The sequence below is a fragment of the Helicoverpa zea genome, chromosome 2 (genome assembly GCF_022581195.2).
Source record: "Helicoverpa zea isolate HzStark_Cry1AcR chromosome 2, ilHelZeax1.1, whole genome shotgun sequence".
Lineage (NCBI taxonomy): Eukaryota > Metazoa > Arthropoda > Insecta > Lepidoptera > Noctuidae > Helicoverpa > Helicoverpa zea.
In genome coordinates, this window is record NC_061453.1 from 13,479,370 (window position 1) to 13,504,420 (window position 25,051).

Consider the following 25,051-nt stretch of genomic DNA (forward strand, 5'->3'; position numbering starts at 1 on the left):
AAATATGCTAATTATTATTACAAGAAGTTAATCATGTTTCTATAACCTTTTACTACCATTGTGTTTAATATCAGGAAAGTTGAAATGTATTTCTCCTTTCAATAACTTTGGAGCTCATTATCAAGTGAAAGGACTGGAACATTAACAAAGTTTCAGAGCACTTTTTATGTCTTAATATTTTGACTAATTATTATACGAAACTTATTTTCGAAAGATTAGAGAGGCCAAAATGTATGCAGTTAACAGCCCAACATTAGATAACTTTTACATAACCCAACACATCGTCTACAATACATCGAGAACTATCGATAACTTTTCTCTCGATTAATCACAGCCATCGACATAATCTACGTCATCGATCACGCAGATATAAGTTCGGTATTCACTGGATGTGCCTAACATGGCTGCCATTTGTCTGGCGCCATCCGTCTTTATTAATATGTCATTGTAAACGTTGTTGTCTTTTTTGGGTGATAGAATAATAGGTCGTTGCGGTTGTTTTAGATCAAATTTGAGACATTCTGTAACAGTGTTATGATGTACAAAATCGTTTCTTAACTCGAAGAATTGGATACAGTCAATGCTCATTCCTTTTATTAGTAATATGACTTTACATAATTGTATGTGTGGATTCGTTTTGCAAGTCGGGTTATAATTTTGATTAATACATTAGAAACTTTTCTCCAAATAAGTTGTAGCTATTTACCATTATTTAAGTTGTTTCTCATACCTACTTGACGATCATTGTTTGCACATATCATTAACTAAGTTCAAACTGTTAGATACACAAGTAGTTCACCCACAAACGGAACTGCCACTGCCACGCCGAAAGGCAATCTAAATAGGCCAATCCTGTCATCACTTTTCAAACGTACCATTCCGTACGTCGATCAAACCGTTCAAGACCGTCAATCAAGACTGTCTATCGGAACTCCCAAATGTTATTTACCCAACCCACTGTCTATCAACCCTTACATTGCAACTTTATCGTTCTATAGGACTACTGTCATCACGTCCTGTATCGACGTCAAATGTATAGACACACCGATCACAAAACCCCGTCCCAAAGACCCCGATACCATACACTTCTACTTATACAACATAAAGAGGATTCGCGAACCAAAGATTAAAGCGGTACTGGACTGTGAACGTTCGCAAACAAATACAAAGGATTTAGACACACAAACGCTTTGTTATGACATTCCAGTGGATGTACAAATCTGGTTGGATCGTGGCAAACATTTGATTGGAATGAACATTGTAAATACAATATACGTCGAAGCTTTGCGGGACAATTGTTTGATCCAATATCTACAAATGAATTACTTGGAAACACCGCAAATACACATACATGTAATAAATGATTTATTTGGCGTTAGAATTAATTTAACGGGAATATTGATTTTAGAAAACAGAGTGGAAATTATTAATACTCAAATAAATGAAGACTTTAATAACATTTGTTATGTAGACGCAAAACTAGATCTACTTTTACCTAGAGAATATCCAAAAATAATAAGAGAAAGTATTTAAGAAACAATAAGGCAGAACTATCACCTTTCGGATAATACAAAACAATTGACCGGCCATCCGTCCGTTCCCCCAATTGGAGAATAATAATCCCTGGTCTGTTTACACTCAGTTACGGTGATACGATAGGTTACAACATATTGGTTCCGTATACATGTTCGATCATTGTCTTTCGAAGCGGCCTTATTTGTAGTGTTCAGGTAGAATTTTTGCTTGTTCTACGTTGATGGATCATGTTTACTTTTGTTTGAATGAAATTGTGCTTTTGTGAGTAATGCTATGATCAAAACAATGTACACGAAATACACCCTTTTATTTTTTGATTAGAAAAAAAGAACCAAAAATATAGAGTACGTTTTGGAAAGGTTTCAAACTGACTAAATTAATACAAAATTTGAAACTAACAAAAATATAACCGAACTAAAAATTACAACTAACAAAAATACAACTTTTATTCGCAAACTGGAAAAGCGGCTATTTTAACATTTATTACAAAAAGCAAACCGCTCTACTAGGTAATATAATAAAAACAGTATTATGAATATTTAAAAAAGCAATTCACATTTTTATCTCGCGAAGCCAGCTAATATTTGCAGAAGTACGATTCGTCTCTAACGAGATTATCGGCTTTGCTCGCGACAGGAAAGCTAAAAACCTTTACACTTTATAGTTTTAACTACATAGCTGTAAATGGAACTTCGCTTTAAAAATCTCGTGACTTGAATAAACCGATTGACTTGCCAAGTAAACTAAATGTATTTTCTAAAAATAGAAATGCAAAAATAAGCAAAAGGGCGCGGTAAGCCGCCGAAACAATTTACATGGAAGGGTAGTATAAAAATAGATGTTTTCATGATAGACTAAAAATACATCTCGGTAGTGGCTACCTTGAAGCTATTTCTTTAGGATAAGTGAAAAAGTAAAACTTCGAAAAACATTTTTTTTCTGTAGCAGATCAGCACATCTCATATTGTCACAAAACTAAGCAAAGTTATACAATATTTCAAATTTTTTTAATGTATTACTGCTCAATGTTGAATGTTTTCTAGAGATACTTTAATGTAAGTAAATAAAACAATAAAATTGTTTCTTATCACTACATACTGGCATTGAACTGAATTCCTAGATATTGATATCTAGAATAAATGAGTGTCAAACCTCGGTAAACCAACAAACTATCTATGATATCTTACCTTTACAAACAAGAGCCCAAAAATCTGACAACCTATCTCAAATCCCTTAGTACATCGATATTTCCCAGCAATTGTGATACAGGGCTTAATTGGCAAGGCCTTTGTATAAAATTCCGAAATTCGCGTACTCTGCTAGGCTGCAAATGGATTCCAACGTAGTCAAAAAAACTGGAGCGAGTTTTATTTAGCTGTAACTTTTTTATACTTATTGAGTATTCATTAAACGCATACAACTTGGGAGTGAGGAATTTTCAGATTGATTACCACGAGTTTCGTATTAATCAAAGTATTACATAAGCTACTTTGCGCCAGTTGCTCTACGAAATTCTTAGAATTTTCTAGAAAGTTCTCGACATCCATTAATTACTGTAAGTGCGTTCCTAGAGTATTTGGAGCCATGTGGTGCAAGTAATGTGGCTCTGAAATTGCGAATGTGCGCTATTATTATATTTTATACAGTTTTCTTAGTTTGCTCTCGGTTTACGTAATTTAATTAGTTATTTTATTGTGTAAGCTACTTTTGCTAATTTGCTGGTTCTTGGATGGTATAGTGCTATTTGGAGTGTTATTAATATTGCTGCTTTTCCTTGTTCACATATTCTGGCTTCATACAAATAAGTGTTGCTACGGAAAGACTTTTGATTCTTACAAAATGTTCCTTCAGCAAGCATTATTGTTAGTAATATTCTTCAAAACAGTATTTCTCACAATTTACCTAGTTAGTATAATTGGACATCCCTAAACCGTATTCCTTGTTAGCACATCAAGGTAGTCAAAATTCCTATCAATTCAAAACCAACCCTATTTCAACTCTTCAAGAGCTAATTTCGAACAAAAAATTAACAACCATAAAACCAGTATAAAACAAACATCAACAGGACTTATTTACTTCACCGCTAAAACATTTTGCAGGAACGTAACCGAATCAAAAGCGTTTGCCTACGCCAGGACTTTTGAAGCACAAACACCGGTACCTCTAGAAATTACATTTATTTATTCCCACTTGGATGTTTACTGCGCAATATTGATTTATGCTCCCTCAAGTACAGACAGACTCATCGAGACCTCAAGAGGTGAAATTTTGAAATAAGAAATCCAAGGATTACTGGTTCACCAGATTTGTTTACAGAAACGTTCCTTTGAAGATGTACCTAGTACTGCATTGGGATTCTGAAAACGTGGTTTAGATTGGTACGTATAGCATTTGAGTGAATTGTATTTGGAAGCTCTCAGTTTTCTAAGGGTTCTAATTTGTAAGACATTCAACTTGGAACCTTTACGAATAAGTGATGTGAAATCGCAAATTAGGTGGCTTCGGGTGTCTACACCGCAGGTACCTGCGAATTATTAAGTACAAACCTGGGTATATTAAAGTGAATTCTTGAAAAGACATTATGTTGTGTACTTTAGACACAGACAACAATCATTGATGAAAACTTATTAAGTGCGAACTTTGCTTTGTTCAAAGCAGTTCTTCAGATATTTATTTTGCGAACTGCAGCTGGTATACCTTACAAGCTCTCGTGTTAGAGTATTTTCTTTCAAATCCACCTGACAGCTTCTAACGCAGAGTTTGTGATAACCGCTGCTATCAAGATAGCTGAGACCTTACCTCAGCAATAGGATGATAGATCAACTTAAAATAAAATATATAATGAAAGTCATGTTAGTTACACACAACAAAAATGGCTGAACTGTTTAAGCTAAAAAGTAGAGGGTTAGTAGAAGTAGCTTAGACGAGGGAGAAAGACAAGATAGTTTTTGTCACCATAGGCCTACGGGAAACAGTTATCTTGGGATGCGGTTGAAACCGCGTTCAGAAGCTAGTAGTATATACTTTCTAAAGGTTAAATAACAATCAAAATACAAACCACAGTGCAATAATAAGCCACACGTACAATAATGGCGGAAGCAATGATTGTACCCCTTGGCTTGAACCCAATATAAAATGTTGGCTATCGACCAAACTTGGGCCACAATTAATAAATTTCGTATCGTATTTCCTTCTTAATTACAAATAACTGGAAGCTTCCGATTGAGTTACAATTTGTTCAAGACGAATTAAAGTAATGGAGCGTCATATTTTAGAGATGGGATGAAACATCTTTTATTTATCGCGGAAAATATTGAATTTATGTTTTGGTGACACAAAAAAAAATTCAATGCTTGTTGACAATATTATGTGATTACTAGCTTCCACGTGCGCGTGTCTATGTATCTCTGTACAAAATTTTATTAAAATTAGTTCAGTGGTTTAGACGTGAAAGCGTAACAGACAGACAGACAGGCATAGTTACTTTCGCATTTATAATATTAGTAGGGATGGCTGGTAAGTTTTTGTTTCATAGAAAAAAATCGTCAAAAAGCTTTTGTACTTTTTTTAAAATATACCGCTGAAATATAATTCTGTTACACTGGGTTTCAAATATACATATTTTTCTTTTCATCTTTTCCAATATCCTGAAATTTAGAAGGCGTCACTTTTCATGCTTATAGATTAGCGTCAAAGTTCTGACATTGGTTTTTGTGACATAATTTCAGCTTTTACGAACTTATTTTTTCAACGTAAACCTTTCGGGATTCGGGCAATAAATCGGAAACAAGCGATGCATTTAATAACTACTTTGCAAGCGAGAATAATGTATTAAATTGAATATTTTCATATATGAATGTTAATTGTTTGCTTTCACTACATAAACCATTTATATAAAAAAAAAATCCTTGTTATTGAATTAACATTATTATTCGGATGTTCTTGGAAAAACTCATTCACTCATTATTTGTATGTAATATTTAATGGGTTAAATACATTGGGTTAAACATGGAATAAATTAGTTAATGGTTTTATAATATTAACAAACAATATAATCCAAGAACTTTTTGAAATATTTTGCATGTTTGCAAAATTATTTATTTATGCGTAATCCGATTGTTGAAATAAAAGCATTATACGAAACGATTGCGGTATGAAAATGACAACATTTTATATGAATAGATTAATCGATTGTGACTTCGGTGGAGCAAATAAATGCATGAAATAGACATTAAAATCTTGATGGTAAATATGATATAGATTTGACAAGTATAGAAACTTTTATATCTGCAGACCATCAAATATAATAAAGAATATACGAAGTTAAAATAATTAACAAATTCGTACCCAATTCGAAAAAGCATGACTTAAAAAAAGGCACGTACTTCTTTAAATTCATAATATTTCATCAGCCGCTGACACGTTCAATCTAAAGTATTTAGAATTACCCCTGCATATTCTAAAGAATGTCATGAAAAATGCTATTGATAGAGCACGCCTGGTTAATAAAGTTAAAAATGGCTACCATTTACTTGACGATATTATACTGTAACTCATATACTATTTAATATAACTGATCATGATCAGCCTATTTTAATTGTTTTGTCAGGGCGCAGACTGTCATACAGGGAAGGATTTCAAAGTTTTTAAAATCTAGGATTTTCCATTTTACCTGTGTTGTAACTGCTCTATCATGAATGTATTATATATCGAGGACGGACAAACATGTCGCTTGGAAAAGATACACTGGGGACTTAAACCTTCGATAGGAATCGTCATAAAACATCTTTAATAATTCCCCCCCTATTTTACATGTTATGTCTACTCAACTAAATGATGTGGCAAAACCTGCACTATAAACTACGCATAAAACTTTCAAACCACCAACAGGTTAGGTTAGGTCCCTAAACGTCGAAGCCAGCATAACTTATTCAGAATCCATCGGGATTGCTATACGCGACCGGAATGCTCGCTAAATTGCTCCGCTAAACTGCAGATTTGTAAGAAGTGAAAATGTTTGATTTTGTTAAGTTAATAGTAAAGGAGATATCAAAATTTTGACGAGCTTTAAAGTCCTCATCATCATTGCCAGTCTACGGTATGAAGCTACCGATGGACACAGGCCCATAGGCCTCTCCGAATTAATTCCTGCTTCGAATATCATATTTCCAGTACTGCAGACAGTTACAGAATTGAATGTTTATTCATGTAGAACGTAGGTTTGCAAACGCATCCATGATACAACTGAAATGTAGTGTTTGAAAACGCTGGCATATGCTGAGTTGGCATGAGGATCAATTGCGCTATTTCTGCAATAAATATCTGATACAAATGATGAATGGTGGTATACTAGGTCTAAATGTTCATCAATCATTTTTAAATAATTCAAAATATTTATAAAATAATTCGATAAAGTTGAGGAAAACCAACACAAACTTTTGAAAAAAAAAACAGCCAAATGGACCATCCAAAGCAATGGTTAAGATTACCACAATAATTTGGTGGCTAAACAGAAAAGATCGAGTTCCAAAACCTTCGAGTCCTCTTATTCCCGTAATTACTATAAGCACTTGTAATCCATACAATTTGCCTGACAGTAACGATACCCTAATTTCAACCTAAGCACTCAATCCGCTAAATCAAGTTTAATAATTATGCAAAGTCTGACGAAAAACCCTCGAGGGGACGATTTCAACATGCTCATCTTCAATTTCTGTACCTTTGACATCGTTTTAACATCCTGGACGTTGAGGGTACATTCAATTTCAAGCTCTATTTGTATTTACTAGGGCTCGATTTGAATTGACATTTTTCAAATGGAATTCGCCCCGCGTCCTGAGGGGTCGAGTCGCGTGACAGGAATGCTTTCTTTAGCATTTTGATCACATCTGATTGGGATGTGTGAAGTACATTTTATATGCTTTCGTCCTATTTATATGTTAAATGCTACGTCAGCTTTCGTGTTCTTGTTAGAATATTAAGTATATTGAGGACGGATAAGGATTTGGATTAAGAGTAATATATTTTTGGGAGGAGATAGGGTTAAAGATTAAATACGACATTCGAATTCTTCGTGCGTTCTCGGTTATTTTTTTCTTAGCTTACACTGTCCCTTTGGTGGGCAAAGACCTTCCCATCTCATTTCTACACTTCCTGATCTTTCAAACAAGTTCACCAGCTTGGTAGTAAAGCATCCAGTTTCTTAGACGATTTTTTGGGCCTTATCCAAATACATAGGTTTGTTTTTGAGTAGCATCTCTCACTAAAAAGAGTTAACCTATAAAACTCAAATCGCCCAAAAACTCGACCGTTTCATATGCATGATCAGCTCCCAAAATTGATATTTTCCATCGTAACTTTAAGTCCATAAAATTCTTCAAAAATAGACGGCGACGAAGGGTCGACGCTAATTTGACATAGCCCTCCTACTCGGTTGACACTAATGGAATGTTTTTTATGTAGATCATAAAGTTTTGCCTTTCCATAAATTGGAGCAATCCGAAGGCAACTTAATAAGTCACTGTGACAATGAAAAGGAAGGCTTTTGTGACCATTGTCGGGGGAATTTTAAAGTGAGAACGTTGACTTTTATTTGAAAACGTTTTGTGTGATGCTGTGAATATTTTTCGCTTGTTATAATTAGATTTTAAATTGAGATTAATCGTTCTTGTCTTGTATAATTTTATAATTGATTTGTCTTTTGCAGAATTAAGATGTTACATTTTTAAATGGCAAGGAAAAATCTTTTTATTTCATTAAACAACATAAATTACAAAAAATACAAAAAAAAAATTGCGAAAAAAATCCTGTTACCTATTTTAATAATTAAGCATCCATAAAAAATAAAATCCACAATATCGGCAAATTGGTCCTAATACCTTTACCAAACATAATTTCTGGTGCTTTGAGTCCTAATCAAATGAGTTTATTAGGCAAACAGGCTGATACGGCCTAATCTCGGTTAATTTCAACCGGAGTATTACACGTTAACCACGTATGTTATTTGACGGTATAACCTAAGGCTATTTGCTCAGCTTTAGATTAGATCTAGACCAAACATTTGTTTAGTGGATTTAGCTTCACTGGAAATGTTGTCCCCTAAAACATTATGTTCATTATGTTAATGTGATTAAGGGACAACTTAATTTTGGAAGGACGCTGTTTGTAGGTATAATTAGTTTGAATTGTTTTGTCTAATTTTGAGGGGATTTCTATAAACTTCTCATTTTATTTTGTGCTTTTTTGGCTTGTAAACGCGACAATGTACTAATAGATATCTCTTAACAATCAATGACTTATAAATTATTTGAACATTCCATCAAATGTAACCAAGCTTTTTGTGGTATCTATAGATTGATATTAAAATATTAATATTAAAAACAAGAGTTATACACTCCTCCATTATATTAAGTCTATGAAAGTACCAGGCATCCAGAAACGGTACGAGATCTGCCATTATCATTTATATGCGTTCACCAGCCGTTTATATTCAGATGACGTTCTTCATTGCTATCAAAATTCATTATCATTCAGTTACCGCTGTTATCAAGCATCCAACCGAGCATTAAGCAAAGTACCTACTTTCTCGCCTAGAACATTTCAGTTCTATCTAAAAGTTATCCAGATTGATGATACCATTAAAATGGTAATACCAACAAATAAAACAGGGCTAATACCTTAAAATAGAATGCTAGTATTTCAGCAGAAAGATATGCTACGATCGAATTCATAGCTTTACTTAAGCATCTACTATAAGGCTCTCGCTACGGTCAAGTTTGCGATCGAAAGGACCAATCCGATTTAACGGTGTCCATTGAGCGTTTTCCTTTTCGCTCTATACGTCTTCTGTAAACAAAAGCGGCATTGTAATCGCCTGTTTTTGGAAATAGATTCTTTGTACTGTTCAATGGTAAGGGTAAATGGTAGGGAAGGATTTTCGTCCATTCTTTTTCCTCGTCAGCATATATATTACTTTGAATTATTATACCCGGTTCTAGGTAGCTGTTTTGTGGGACGAAACGGGAAATGACCAATTGTTTCACTTAATAAACATGCTTTGATTTTTTTATGTAGGTTTTGTCATTGAAGGGGATATTTTTGTTGTTTTGTACAAAAAAAGGGATTCTCTGTTACAAATTTTGTTCTGGATCGGATAAACTACAAGACTCATTCTACACTATTAATAAAGCCTTTCTCGTAAATGGACTATCTAACATAGATTTTTTTTTGTTGTCGGTGTAGTAGTTTCTGAAATCAGCACGTTCAAACAAACATCGAACTCTTCAGTATCGTAATATTAAAATAGATTTCACAAAATCGAAATAAACAAAAACTTTTTTTTTTTAATATAATAATGCCGGGACATTTTTCACACACGGTCGGTTAGCCCCACGGTAAGTTATTAATTAACTTGTGTTATGGGTGCTAACACAGCTGATAAACTACATATAACTACATATATACATATTTATAAATTATAAATACATATTATAACACCCAGACCACGACCAACAAGCATGCTCATCACACAAATATCGACCGAACCGAGAATCGAACCCGGGACCTCAGGTTCGACAGTCCGGCATGGTGACTATTGCGCCATCGAGGTCTTATGTACAAACTTATATCATTTTATCACTATACAAAGTTAAACTTCTCAATACCACAGCATTAACAATTTAACCTAAATAATAATATACGGCGCCCACTTCCGAACATTCCATACAACAAAATACATATGTGTCTGTTCATAACTCAAAAACTATGTGATTTATGCGAATATATCCTGGGAATTGTTCCGTGGAAAAACATTCATATGCCTATCGGTGGGGTGAAGTTTGAACGTACAAGAAATATTTAGGTGAAACACATAAATATGTATTTGAGTGTGTTTTGTAGGACTGTGTGCGTTTGTGGGTGTATGTTTTTTTATCTGCATGATGTGTGTGTGTGTGTGTGTTTAAACCCAAAACCTTGCCGGGACTATGGGATTGTCCGAAAGAGTTACCGCGGCCCTGGTACATAAAAGGCTTAAAAAGGAACATGGTGGGTTTAAGTCAGTAAGAGTCTGACACTCCCTCACGCTGCTAACCCTCAGCGGGAATAGTCATTTAAAGATTTCTCATGAAAAGAAATGAACATATACGATATCTTTGTATGACTCGGTGAGTCGACCACTACTGAGCACTTCCGAACTTACGCGTAACATCCTTAACCGTTGCTTAACCATTCATCCTATACGGCAGTTACTTGGCCACGAGATCTTGTAACTTGTAAAAATTTGAACATTACCTAAAAATACGTTTTTCCGTCTTTTCTAAAAGGTCAAATATAACAGAGTATACTTCAGTATCGATCTTGAGATGAACAAGAGCGCCCCGTAATGGAATCATAATTATGCATGAGACGCCCACGAGTGTAGAAACCTATTTACTCGACCCATATCTATGTACGAAGAAAAGTTGTGGCAGCTCGTATGTTATATTTAAATAGCTGGATTTTACTTAATGTACATTCACGTGAAACAATTATTTCGTGCATGGTTGTTCAGAGTAGTAACAGCTAGTTTAATTAACATTAATATTTCTAAGAACCCTCGATAGAATATTTAGTTAAACAAGAACTTAGTTTGCGGTTACAACAACAAAACAATAGGGTCCCGTAGGAACCACAGTGAGTCAATAGGGAAGTTCTAAACTTATTACAAAACGTGCTTCTAAGAGGTCGTACGGAACCCGGAAAAGCTAAACGCACCATGGCTCAAAATGCAAGACAATAGCAACCGTATTTTATTTGCTGTAAAGTTAAAAATAAGTTGATACAATGTCTGCAAGCTTGCGTTGCGTCACAAAATGAATAGACTTAATTTTAATATTTTAAATATTACGAGTATTTTTTAGAACATTAAATAGGATATAAGATTAAAGCATGTCATTGGTTTATCGTCAGAAATCAACAGTAATAGTGAAAATTAACCAATCAAAATGAATAGTAACGATGACAAAAGAAAACGGTTAAAAAAATAATTAACGATAATCCCCTTTTAACAGTACAATGCAAATGGAAGCGATAAAACGCAACTTGACAAAACACAACTTTATCAATATTGGTATTCATTAACACAAAATAACAACATAAACCAACCAAATTAAAAGGTCCTTTGTAAATATTATAACCACAACATTTTAATGGATTTTATAACTTTTAAGTGCATATTAAAATCACGAGGCCTGTAATCAGACTTAATTAATATTCATCACTAATGAACCTTCGGAACTTAATTTTTGTAAAACCCTGAACGGTACGTAAATATTTCAGTTTAAAATTTTCAGTAGTAATGAGATTTACTGATAGTTCAATTTTAGTGAAAATCTATAAAAGTTTGAGAAATAATGGATTCTTGGGTTTGCGCCTGGAAGGACCAATTTCCTACACTAATGATTCAAAATACTTCTTCTTTCCTACTTATGTTACAGCCTTTTTAAAAAATGAAATACTTACTATCAAAATATTAACTGCAAATATAGAACAATGTATGAATGCGCCCTTTGCAACCTTTCATGATTATAAAACCAAATATATACCACAATACCTCGTTACCTAAAGAAGTATAATATTTCCTTGTTAAAAGCCAAAACCTCGATTTAATGAGTTGCCAACGGTTCAGCCCACGGAGTAAGGAAAGATGAGTGGAGATGTTATAATGCAGGTAGGTTAGGCGCCTACTTCTAGGTCATACTGATACCAAAACCATCACCAAACCATTACGAGTGAACTAACGAGGTATTCGGGTTCTTTGAACGACATCCATCAACGATTTTTGGTATAACAAAAAATTGTCGGGTCTAAAGAAGGTGTATAAGGGCGAAGACAGTAACGTTCCTTGCCCCCGGACACTCGCATTTCACTACTATCTTAGGTGATTTTATGGCGACTCCATTAGTCATTTTGTTCTCCATGGTTAAGCCGCATACCCACGTACATTGTAGGCGTACAAAAGGCCGGTGATAGGCCCGGCCGGGAGGCTATCATCTGAGTATCGGAACCAAGTTCGGATTTCAAATAAATTGAGTTCAGTATCGAATATCTGCTAAATTGGAGTTCACGTGCAGCAAAGCAATGGGAAATATTTAATCAAAGAGTACCTGTGCATTCACCTATTTAATTCGTCATGTAAGGGAACTTGGTGAATTCTGATAAAATATTGGACTTCGATGAATATTAATTAGGTGTCGTTGATGATACAGATAGATATAGCATCTGTTAGTGGCATTTGGTAAATTAAATCTAATGTGGTGGTTTGCGTTAATTATAGTAGCTACCTATAATGCACACCTAAATGACTGTAATGGATATGTTTTGGTTAGTAATAAACGTTTTTATAGAAGTTGGCGCTGGGCGCAACTATATGGTACTTTTATAAATCAATGGGTTCCGCCTATGGGCAGAAGTAGAGATCATGGTTTTGCTGTAAACTTGGCTGAAAATGATGACGATGATGATGATCGATAGGCTCAGAGTAGATAATTAATATGGTTGCTACAAACAAAAGATACTTATCCACGACATCGCTACATTTTGACTTGAAAAGTTTCTGTGTTACCACCTTTTATAATTATTTGGGTCATTTAAGATCACAAATTGCGTTACAAGAAAATCTGAGTCGTTTACCACGAAAAAGTCTAGTAAATTGTTACCAGCTATTTCATTTAAGCAAAGAGGCCGAAGTGGGCAATGAGAGAACTCCATAAAAATAAATTTTGACCAAAAAACTCGCTGCAGTAAAATAAAACTTTATTACTTTCATAAAACGCTACAGTCGTTTGTGGAACTTTAAATATTATATTTAGCATTTTAGAAATAACGTGAAAAAATATTGTCTTAAAATGGTAATGTTCTTTTACTTTTGGGTTTGAATAAATGTTTAAGTTAATTCTCTTTGATAAAGAATGTATAACAAGTTTATCTACGCTTTTATTTCGGGCATTGAAGTTCTTGCCTGAACTGAATTTATTCATAGTTATCCTGTGGAACTATTGGATTATATTCAACTAGTATTCATAATATCTTCTATTTGTTTCAGATGTCAATACAATAATTGGAGAACAAGAAACAGTTGATCGTGAATTCTTCGCGACAACATGATAACATGACGAAATATGTTAAACAAACGCATTAGATCCAGGACTAGCCGCTGTGATTCGAGCATGTACAACCATGTCGCTTTATGTGCACACATCAGATACCCAAAACAAGTAGTCTTCTTCAATATCTACTTCATCCTTGTCGTGACATGCCTCTCAGCTGATACTGTTAATTCAAACACTACAAATATGAACAAACATTTCAATGAAAAAGGTGTAAAATACTTCAACACAAAGCAGAATGATGCTCCCGATGACAATTATGAAGATCACGACCCCTCACACCCAGATGTCAATTTCGATACCAACCCCTACTACAATAGTGAAAATTTTCTACATTTAAATACAAAATTTTACAATAACGAGAATAACGCTTATAGCAATTACGAAGACTATAAAAAGTTCTATCTGAATCCTTCTAATCCAGTCCCTAAATCTAATGTTAAGTTTAAGATAAGTAGTAAGATAGTGCAGACTAAGTATGGAAAATTACAGGGGATAGTACTGGCAATGGATGAACACAGATATCTAAGTCCGCTTGAGGTTTTTTTGGGCGTACCGTACGCTACACCGCCTGTCGGATCCAACAGGTGAGCTATATTTAGACCTTTTTTAGTATTTAAATTTATGCTCGCTTTGAGGAACGCTTGATTAAGTACGTATAGGTGCTAATTTGAACAAAAGAACTGACATTGTTCAAAGGAATTGAGTGCTTTTTGTGTAAATTGAAACTCATGTTGCATTTAGTAAAATTAAAGCCGAACCTAATCTCATTAATTTGGAAAATAATAACGGATAGAATTAGATATAGATTAAGTAATTTCCACCTTATAGGCATCGATGGAAAATGGCCTTTAAGCCTATATTCTCCAGTCCATGTCCTAAGGCCGAAATTGGCGATGATCTAAAAATAATTCGGTCTTATAAATACTTTTGCAATAAAAGATCAATGCTAACACCAAAACTTTCTGTACAATCTAGGAACGTAGTCTTAATTATAGAACATGAGCAAAAAAAGTCCATTTGGATTTAAAATTGCGGCGTTCGTTGTATATTTTAGCACAGTCTGAACTTAATGGAGATAGTTACTTTAATGACTAAACCGTTACTTCGGTGTTTTTAACGTGTACAACAACATTTTCTTCTATAGCTACCGGTTTTGGTATAACTTTCTAAATAGCATTAAATACGATAAGAATTCCTAAAAAAGAACAAAACCGCTCAAAAGTAATGTTCTTAGCGGCCAATGTAAAATTTCTTGCTATAACTTTTATTATACCTACAAATTGTTTCGTAAACTTTGGACACATCCTTATATTGTTGAAGACGAAGTTGGCGTTTATTGTACTTACTTTGTTTTTTATATGGTGAGTTCCGCCTTATTTTGCTCAAGCTGTGTTCGCGGTCTTACCTATAATCTTCTTTTATCCGCGTTATATTGATATTGATATGTTACAAATAGTCGTTTTATTAATACAGGGTATATATTTTCTGTATGTTAAATCAATCCAAGGTTACTCATCTCTCTTACATTTTGCATACCTTTATACAAAATTTTATCTCAATTGGTTCAGCCTTATTACCGTGAAAGAGTAAAAGCAATTTCATACCAATTACCTTGTTACACTGATGTCTTCATCTTCTTTAACTTCAATTTCAAATTCTTGTTTTAATATTTCCTTATTGTTTTAGGTTCAGTCCAACTCGAACCCCTTCCCCTTGGGACGGAGTGCGCGTCTCCGACAGACCAGGTCCTGCATGCCCACAGAAGATACCCGACATGGATGACGAAAGGACCATATTAGAGAAAATGCCTAAAGGCAGACTAGAATATTTGAAAAGACTGATTCCCTATCTTAAGAATCAAAGTGAAGATTGTCTATATTTAAACATTTTCGCTCCGTTGCAAAGTAAGTACCTATTCAAAATTTTATATTTGATAGAAAATTTGATTGTGATCAATTCAACACAATTGCTAGATAGACAAAGCTATCATACCTACTGCATTCATTTATTTAGGTTAAATAGTCGTGACGTAAACTAAGGCCACACAACAATGAAACGAAACAAAAGATACCAATCTAGCTACTGAAGACAAAGCCCTTCATAACCCATTCATTAATATTAATAAACTACCGCTAACTCTATAAGCTAAACAACAAAAATTTCAAACTGGGCCAAACTCTAGCATCACCATAAAAGTTTTAGATTATCCCTTTCAACGCTGCCATACAAAAGGTAGTGACGTCACAACAGACTTTATCTAAGCCTTCACAAACATCTGTTACTACTGTTTCTTTATCAAAATGATTAATTTAATGAATAGACTCGTGCCCTTTGTTGGAAACAATATTTATTTTAAGCAATCAATTACGAATATCCATTTGCTTGTCTAAACATTTTTGTCAGTCAAAACTTTAGGAAGTTGCTTTTCCTTGACATCTTACAAACATTTTACATTTTTGAGAAATTCGCGATGAGTCATATACAATTATGAATGGTGATTCCGATCCTTACCACATCTTTATGTTTCATAGAATATCAAACCATGGACCTTTGGATCGAATCTATTGGAGAATTTTATAGCCTGTATCCAATTAAAAATATCTATCTGCAAGTTATAATAATTTATTCAATCTATAGCACAAAGTAACAAATCATCTTCTTTCAGTGGACGAAACGAAGCTAGCACTCCCAGTGATGGTGTATATCCATGGTGAGAGCTACTCCTCAAGTTCCAGCCATCCATACGATGGTGCAGTACTTGCCAGCTATACGGACCTCATCGTCGTCACCCTCAACTTCAGACTTGGTGTTCTTGGTAAGTTTTTGATTACCTATTAAATCTTTAGCTTTTTTTTTAAACGTTCCAAAATTATATATTTTTTTATTTACTTGACATTTAACGCTGATACCTAATTCTTGCCAGAATTTCGATACATAAAGTATAACAACAAACAATAGGGCGTATTTATCTCCTAAAGATTGGTCCTAAAGAAGATATAAAAATAAAATATATAACATTTGTCTGGTAAATAATAAAAACAATGGAAGATACTAAACAAGTAAGACTGTAAAAAAGGACCAACTACCAACTTCAAAACGAACTTGAATATAGCTTGTAAAATTAACAACTCCTGATAAAAGACTAAAATATAAAATGACGACTGCAAAATTTACAAATGCAATAAAAGGCAGACTCACCTTTTAGATAGACTTGCATCTTCGTAAGCAATATTAAACAAGACAATCAAATCTTAAACCACTTAAACAAATCAAGTCTACACAATTTAAGAGTCCAAAGCAAAGTTTAGATTCATCTTCATTTGAATAAGTGAATTAAGCGAACGTCATAAAGTCGACGTCTTATTTCGCAAAATACTTGAAAGTTCAACAGCCCGAATGAAGTTGGTAGAATTCTTGAAATATAATCAAGTATTATTTCCATATTCATCTTAGAACACAGTTCGGTCAGTTTATTGGCTGTTTTGATGTCATCAATTTTTGGGACTTTGTCGAGGGGTTTTCTAAGGTTAAGTTAATCTTTAAGAATTTGAGACATAACAGTGAAAGAGATAAGTATTCGAATCAGTTTATTCTTGAGTTTGAATTATTTTACTTATAGATAAAAATAACGCTTTGAATAGGCAGTGAAAATGGGACAAAGTCAATATTAATTTACAGCAAAGAGACTGGCAGAGTTACATTAATATAAATGAATAATTATTTCTCCGATTTCCTTTGATAAAACAAAATCAATCAATGCACCTCAGCAACCATTTACTATTGACTCAGAAATCGTCGAACGAATTCAATTTGCAGCTTAAATGTTCGGATTTATAGTAACATTGATTCAGTTACAGCTGTGTCAATTGCCAATCAGCTTCCGATTGTATAGAAACAAAGATGAATATTGGTGGACGCGGCTGATACAATATTGTTCCCTGTGGTTATCGATCATACTGTATTACGTCTTTATGATCTGCCACTGCAAAGACAGGTCAGACTGGTACCTACATTAATTGCGTTTTGGGACTAATATTAATTGGACACTTGACTTTAGGTTTAACCTTTACGTTTGTGGTCACACTTAGGTTATCATAGTCTGTGAGACAGCTTAAGTGCTCTTAATTAAAACCCAGTCTTATTATGATATAACTCAGGACTGACAAAATTAATGGTAAGGTGGATTATATAGGTAATCATCTTTAAGCTTATTTCTATAAATCTAGTGGAGATAGAAGAATTATTCTTGTTAGTTTATACCAAGTTGTTTCAAAGTATAATTGAATAAACAAACAAAATAGAATCAGACCTGCATAAATAGAAAGCAAGCGCCAGACTGTTGCCTTCAGGCACCGTTCCGTAATCTATTTCATCTCAGTTGACTAACAAATTGTGCAGAATGTAGCTGATATTGCGCATTTTCATTCCAGTTCTAGATCAATGGAGCAAATTAAGGATAGATAAACAAAAGTGTCAGATCAATCTGTAGATCAGACTTTGAAGCAGATTAGGCATGAAAAATAAAATGGCGAATTGTTTTTAAAATAATATACTTTAAGAATTTCTTTTGTATGGAATTAGTTTACTAACTGTAGCTTAGTATTATTAATTCAAAAGAACATTGTTTATACCTACACGCGATCAGAAAATGATCAAACACGTACCTAACAAGAATGCCAAAATACAATATGCTACCTCAGAACTCTCCATTTTCAGCAGTGCCGAGACTCACAGTGTAACCATACGTACTACACATTTCACAAATATCCCAAGCAAAAGTTTTCAAAGCACATTCGTGCGTAATGAACGAGATTTTATTTTGTTACTTTTTCTCGTCATGTTGTACATACAGTCGTGTTTCGTTCCATTTCAATTCATTTCAATGGTACCGCTGTTGGAATTAAACCGATCCCTTGAGGATAGTTCTACGTGAAAATATATTGGGAATATATTTTATTCGCAGCTATTTAGCGTGCCGGCGCTTCGTGAAAGCGAATCGTTGTAATCAGCGTTTTGTTACGGTCCGATGAGCTCTGTTTATTAAAAAGGCTTAACATTTTTGCTGTTGTTAAATTGGATACATGATTTTTGTAACGCAGCGAAATTTTTTTGAGTTGTTGCGATTTTTATGTGATATCAATTATGATGAATGAACGTTTTTATTCGGGAACATAAATATATTTTTTGACGGGACCTTTTATCATGATTTTCTGCTGCTTCTATAATTTTAAACTCCCCAGAATCACAAAGTAGGTACCTATCAATTTATCATAGGATACGTCCAAAAATCCCCTTTCTAAACTCACCAATTTTTACAGGCTTTCTCAACGCAAATCCAGCGCCGCATCTAAAAGCCAGGGTAGCAAACTATGGCCTGATGGATCAGATAGCGGCCTTACATTGGGTGCAACAGAATATAGCCCTGTTTGGAGGGGATCCAACCAACATAACATTAATGGGGCACGGGTCTGGGGCCGCCTGCATCAATTTCCTCATGATATCACCCACCGTTATGCCTGGTGAGATTAGCTTTTGTTTTATGTTTGTTTTTAATTAAAATGATCTTTGTTTTATTCGGTACTTTACTATTTGGACAATGATACTTATGTACTTGTGAGTTTTTATATCGTTGCTCTTTTGTCTTGGAATTATTGTCAAAAATGGAATTGGGTTCTTTATAATGTCGATATTTTTGTTGTCTGTCAAGTGTCCATTGAAGCAATATAACCCTTATTCATGTGTTTACAAAACTGTCTAGTATATTGACAAATAATCTTTATCTATCTTTTTATGCAAAACAGCCTCAGTAACTCTTATTTACAATCTGTCATTTCTGTAACGCTACTCTGAAAAGGGTCAAAATAAATCAGAGTAAATCATAGCAGTAATATTTTATAAGATCGTGTTCTCTAGAAGCCACTACGAAACTGAAGGCTATAATGAAGCTATGAATATTCAGAATTTCCTATCAGTCTTACAAACTTCATTGGCAGTCAAGTTTATATTTTCATAAAATTACATACTAGAACAAAACTTATTATTCTGGAGGAAATTGCGATAATCTCGATAGTCGAGATAATCGAGATAGGTTTCTGTACTAAAATTTTCCCGAACATAATCATAGACTCAGAATCCGGGAACTTTTTCAATTACATTACGTTTCGGAGATTTGTTATTCTTTGGTTTCTACAAACGAAATGTACCTACGAGTTCTTTTTTGCTTAAATCATTATTTCGATAATTGATTTCCCCAACGTAAAGATTGGGGCAGTCGAATGATGTACCTACAACGTTTTTTTTCTTATTTTTAATCAAGAATTTTTCATTTCCATTTTGCTAAAAGCGTATCGTAACAATTTCCCAAACAGAGAGGCTTAAGCCCAATATAAAACACATCGAGAAACTACTAAAAGAAAAAACGCGAAATAAATCCGATCAACTAACAATAGTTTCTATAGATTTGATCCTTTCTCATGGACACACTGAAAGGGATCCAAGAGTTACAAATCCGACAAATTCTGAAGAGCTCCAAAAATGAACAATACATTTCAGGCGCAAATCTTGAAAGAAAAAAATATTGTATTATCAAATACCTTTGGAAATAATACCTTTTGTACCTTCTAACCGGAATTCCATTTTTAGGTTTATTCCACAGAGCAATCCTTTTGTCCGGGTCAGCACTTAGCTCTTGGGCGATTGTTGATGACCCTGTCTACTATTCTCTGAAGCTAGCGAAGCATATGAACTGTAGTATACCGGATGATCTTGCAAAAGACCACGAGATCATAGTGGACTGCCTTAGAGAAGCATCAATAGAAGAACTACTATCAGCAGACATATCTCCTCCGAACTTTCTCACTGCCTTTGGACCATCAGTAGACGGCGTAGTAATCAAGACAGATTTTGCAAAAGATTTCCTAACGATGTATTCAACAGGAGACTTCCCAAGTTTTGGACCTCTAAATAACATGAATATAAATTTGAATGTTCATAAGAAGAGGAGTGATAGTGGGAGGAGGCTGTTTCAAAATAAATACGATTTGTTGTTCGGAGTAGTCACAAGTGAAGCTTTGTGGAAATTCTCCGCTCATGATGTGCAAAATGGGATTGAACCAGATAAAAGGGATCGGATGCTGAGGTGAGTACTTTTATGACTTTTATATTGATATCCCTCTTCTATACGCGTTTTTTATTCGTCATCATGAAAATGCTGAAGAAGAACCTGTTGTTCTAATCGCCACCCAAATTCCATTGTCATAAATTCACTGAGGGCAAGCTAGCCAAACAGAGCGAAATCGGCTGTCCATGTTGCCACGTGGTATAGGTTGTACTGCGTATGTTACGTCATCAAGGATAACTCTATACTTTCATAAAAAGCCAATGAACAAGGTCACAATAAGATACTTGTTTATTGTATTTACACAAGCGTAAAACTTGTTCTGTACTGAGATACTATATAAGTATACATTTCATTCAACGCTTAAAGATTACTTACAAACACATTTATTTCAGTCCCAAAATCATTTCTAGTTCACAATATAACCACAAAACAAAGCTCCCGACATAAGATTAATAACAAAATGTTTCTTTCAGAACGTACGTGAGAAATTCCTACACTTATCACCTGAGCGAGATATTCTACACCATCGTCAATGAATACACGGATTGGGAAAGAACGGTAGAGGTTTGTTTATCTATAGACGTAGAGATATTGTCAGGCTCCTCGAGACTCTTATGTGACTCCTTTAAGCCTTTCTCGTTATCTCTAAGCTCACATTCAGTGTCTTTAGCTATTGAATTTCAGTTCTCCCTTATACTCGTATTTCTTTTTATAACTCCAAAGTAATTACTTAGTATTTTCGTGTCTGTAAGGAAGTCTTTGAACTCTAATTTCGCTTTCATTTGTTACGTTTCTGATTTCTGGTGAATGATGAATTACACTTTTAAATGTTCGTTAAAGTAGGCTTTTTTAGTGACAGCTTTCTTAACATAAATTAAGTTTCTTCACTTGACTAACTTAGCTCCAAAGTTGCCAAAGAATAATATTGGCAGAAGCGAGAAATGAAATGACGTGTCAAGAAGAATTATAACTAACGCCTACCCAAGAAATCTAATTTGGCTATCAAGTAAACAGTCTGTCACCAAAAACTTGAACAGAACTGCGTCATAAATTTTAAGGCGAAGACGTTTTCAGAACTCACGCCAAAGAGCCCAATCATATCTCACTTAACGATATTAGTTGTCAGAAATATGAATTATACTTTGTAGACTCAAATAACAATTCTGAACGAATATAAAAGCTAAATCACAAATGGTTGAACCCCAATCTCTCTTAGATTTGATTTCGTATTACTTCTTCAAATAGTCGACAGGCCTTGCAAAATTAAATAAGATAACAAAACTCGTAGTAATTCCTGTTCGAATTTGAATCTTAATGTCTCTAGAAATACAGGCGATTATTGTATGTGATTGAGCTCAAGGCCATAAGCTCATTTCCATAGATTTGTTATCGTCCCTTGACGCATTTGAGGTTATGTTAGTATTGTTGGTAGACGTTATTTCGGACAATATCTGAGCAAAAATTATAAGAATATGTTAAACAGTATTAAGTCTACGTCTTAGTAAAATTGACATGTACAACATGAAAATTTTCAACAGAATCCAATCAATACAAGAGATGCAACGGTAGCAGCGTTATCAGATGCACAATACGTAGCACCTTTGGTTCAAAGTGGGGATCTATTAAGTGGTGGACCAAAACCAGCTCCGAATGATGAAGATGGACCTCGAAGACCGACTAAAACGTTCTTCTATGTGTTCGATTACCAGACTAAGGACGGATTCTACCCACAGGTAAGTTAAGCAAGATATTAAAATTCGTAGTTGATCTGTGTCAGTGTATTTCAGAGTAAAGGTCTATGCTATCCTTACATTTCTAATTCTAAAAATATCACTGTTGTTGAACCCGAAAATTTATCTTCAAGGTCGAAAAATATTCCTTCGTATTTTGGTATCTGAAAGAGGCTTATTTTTGTAACCTACATTTTGCCTAAGCCTCGAAGTGTGACAGAATTGTTACTCCTTACCAGTGAAGTCAGAAACAATTAAGACTCTTGTTATTTGTTGAGCTTCTGCAAAAACAAGTGACATTTATTGCTTGGGTGCTTGGAATTATTTGCTCAATACAAACGTACGTGGGGCTCCATTTATCTTAACACGTGGGTAATATTCAAGGACGGAGTTAACCGACCTCGTTTCGTCGATTCATTAAAGGAAATTAATTATACTTGGGTAGCCTGAATCAATCCTTGCCATACATCATGTTGTGGGTTCCGTATTTACTATGGAACACATAGAATTCTGCTGTTTTGGTGTTTACTTAAATAGGATTGGTGAAGACTATATTAACGCTTATAAAATAAATTTTATTTTAATTCTCCAGATAGGTATGTTTTTTAACGATCATGTTCACAACCACTATCACTTTTCTTCTTAAACTTTAATCTTAAGCCATTACTATCATAGTAGTTTCAAATTCATTTTTGGTCTAGATTTCTCGAGAAAATCAAAATTGCAGATCTCATTATACAAAACTGAGTTGGAGATTTCAGTATTAACTTAATGACTAACACTAATTAAGGCAATATTTTCTACGCTCCAAAAATTAAGATGTTAAATATCAATTACACCTTTGACGTGTGACTGAAATACAAGAATTAATTAAACCTGTTTATTTTCGTTAGTAATTATACATTCTCGGCGTGCGAATGTTAATTTATTATATTTCTAGAAAATCTAAATTTGAATTAATAGCTTTGTTTGTTTGTAATCCCTTTACTGCGAATTTGATTTGAAGGATTATGTGTCGGTTTACCGCAAAGGTCTCAGAATTGTGGCCGACACGGGCTTATGTAAAGCTTGATCAATATTAATAAGTACATTATTGATATAAAGATCAACAATTAAGATGAATAGGTTACAGAAATTTTTCTCAGTAATACCGAAGAATTAAATCTCTTTTGTATGTATAATATTATAAAATTACATGGAGATAATAGCACAGGTTGTTGCTTCGCAGTTTGACGCAAGGAGACTTTTTTGTGCATCGAGATCAAAAAGCCTGGCTTCACAGTGCAAGTGTTACAAATAGACAAAAAAATCACAGAAATAAATTAATCTCTAATAATGTAGGGCTGGTATAATCTGATGAAGATCAAGACAATTATAACAACATAATAATATCGCCTTAACAACCCCACCGCGGATCAAAGGATCCACTCTAATTAGAAAAAGCAATGAACGTAACATTCTTGGGTAATAAATCGTGATTCCCTCACGCAATGTTTTCCTTCATTATGTTTTAAGTCGATTTGAGTGGTGTGGTGTGATTCCCATTAAGAAGAATCATTTACTACATTGTCATTCGGATTAATTCAATTAACATAAGAAGTAATATAATTGTATAACAAAAATGGTACCTAATAACGAAAAAAAAAATCTAAAGTAAATAGGTGACTATTGCATTTGTCGAGGCAAAAACTCGTGATGATTTCGAGCGTACTAAACAATTGATCCGATGGCAATTGTTCTTTTTAATAAAATCTTGATTCCAATCAACGTTTTCAGTCGGTCTAATACTGGCTAATTACCTGATCTTTGTAAAGTACACATAACCATTCATACCGTACCGATATATGAGCCCAAACAAACTATTGGCCGACTAAAAGTTTGTAATATGCTCTAAATATGATTATGTATTTCATTAACCGATACAAATCTTACATGAAACTTAATTCTTTACCTAAAGGTATCTAAAAATATCCGTCCCATATATTCCTCATTGTTTGTATCCGTTTAGTACCTACAAAACTTTTTGAGGACGATCAAGGAAAATGCTGTAGGTACCCAACCAATAGATTAGCTTGACAGCTACTTATGTAACGTTGGCCCGAACAATTTTCTCGTAATTCCCGCTTGTTACATGCCTGATAATATCTTATGTTATACGTATTATATTTCTAAGGGGTGGGGTATTTGTTAAGGAAATAAATCTCGGTTCAATCCTGTTGCCACGCTATTTTCTGTGGTAAGGCTGTGTTTTGATCCTGATTTTTTTGGTCAACTAGAGCTTGAACTGGCAAATATTAAGTTGTAGCAAAAAGAGTAAAAAGTAGTAAAAACACGTAATTATGCAGTTGCAGTCTGCGATAAGTTGCTTTCGTATAGCCAGCCTAATTACTTCAGTAGGTTTAAACGAAGCGTATATTTACATGTTCACCAGTGTCCACACGGACGCAGAGCCTGCGGTAATGTATGATCCATATTAGGGTCATTAGGTCTAATACAAACCCTGGAACATCATAAAA

The 25,051-nt window shown here is 34.2% G+C and overlaps 1 protein-coding gene across 1 annotated transcript in view; it reads left to right on the forward strand.

Moving 5' to 3' along the window:
* LOC124643338 (neuroligin-4, Y-linked-like) overlaps positions 1-25,051 on the forward strand; it is a 74,133-nt gene that overhangs the window by 43,288 nt on the left and 5,794 nt on the right. Inside the window, exons 2-8 of the mRNA XM_047182288.1 lie at positions 13,619-14,269; positions 15,372-15,589; positions 16,351-16,500; positions 19,004-19,204; positions 20,328-20,823; positions 21,279-21,363; positions 22,344-22,538. Of these exons, the coding sequence (XP_047038244.1) occupies positions 13,695-14,269; positions 15,372-15,589; positions 16,351-16,500; positions 19,004-19,204; positions 20,328-20,823; positions 21,279-21,363; positions 22,344-22,538 (1,920 nt within the window). The 5' untranslated portion in view covers positions 13,619-13,694. The remainder of the gene's footprint in view (positions 1-13,618; positions 14,270-15,371; positions 15,590-16,350; positions 16,501-19,003; positions 19,205-20,327; positions 20,824-21,278; positions 21,364-22,343; positions 22,539-25,051) is intronic.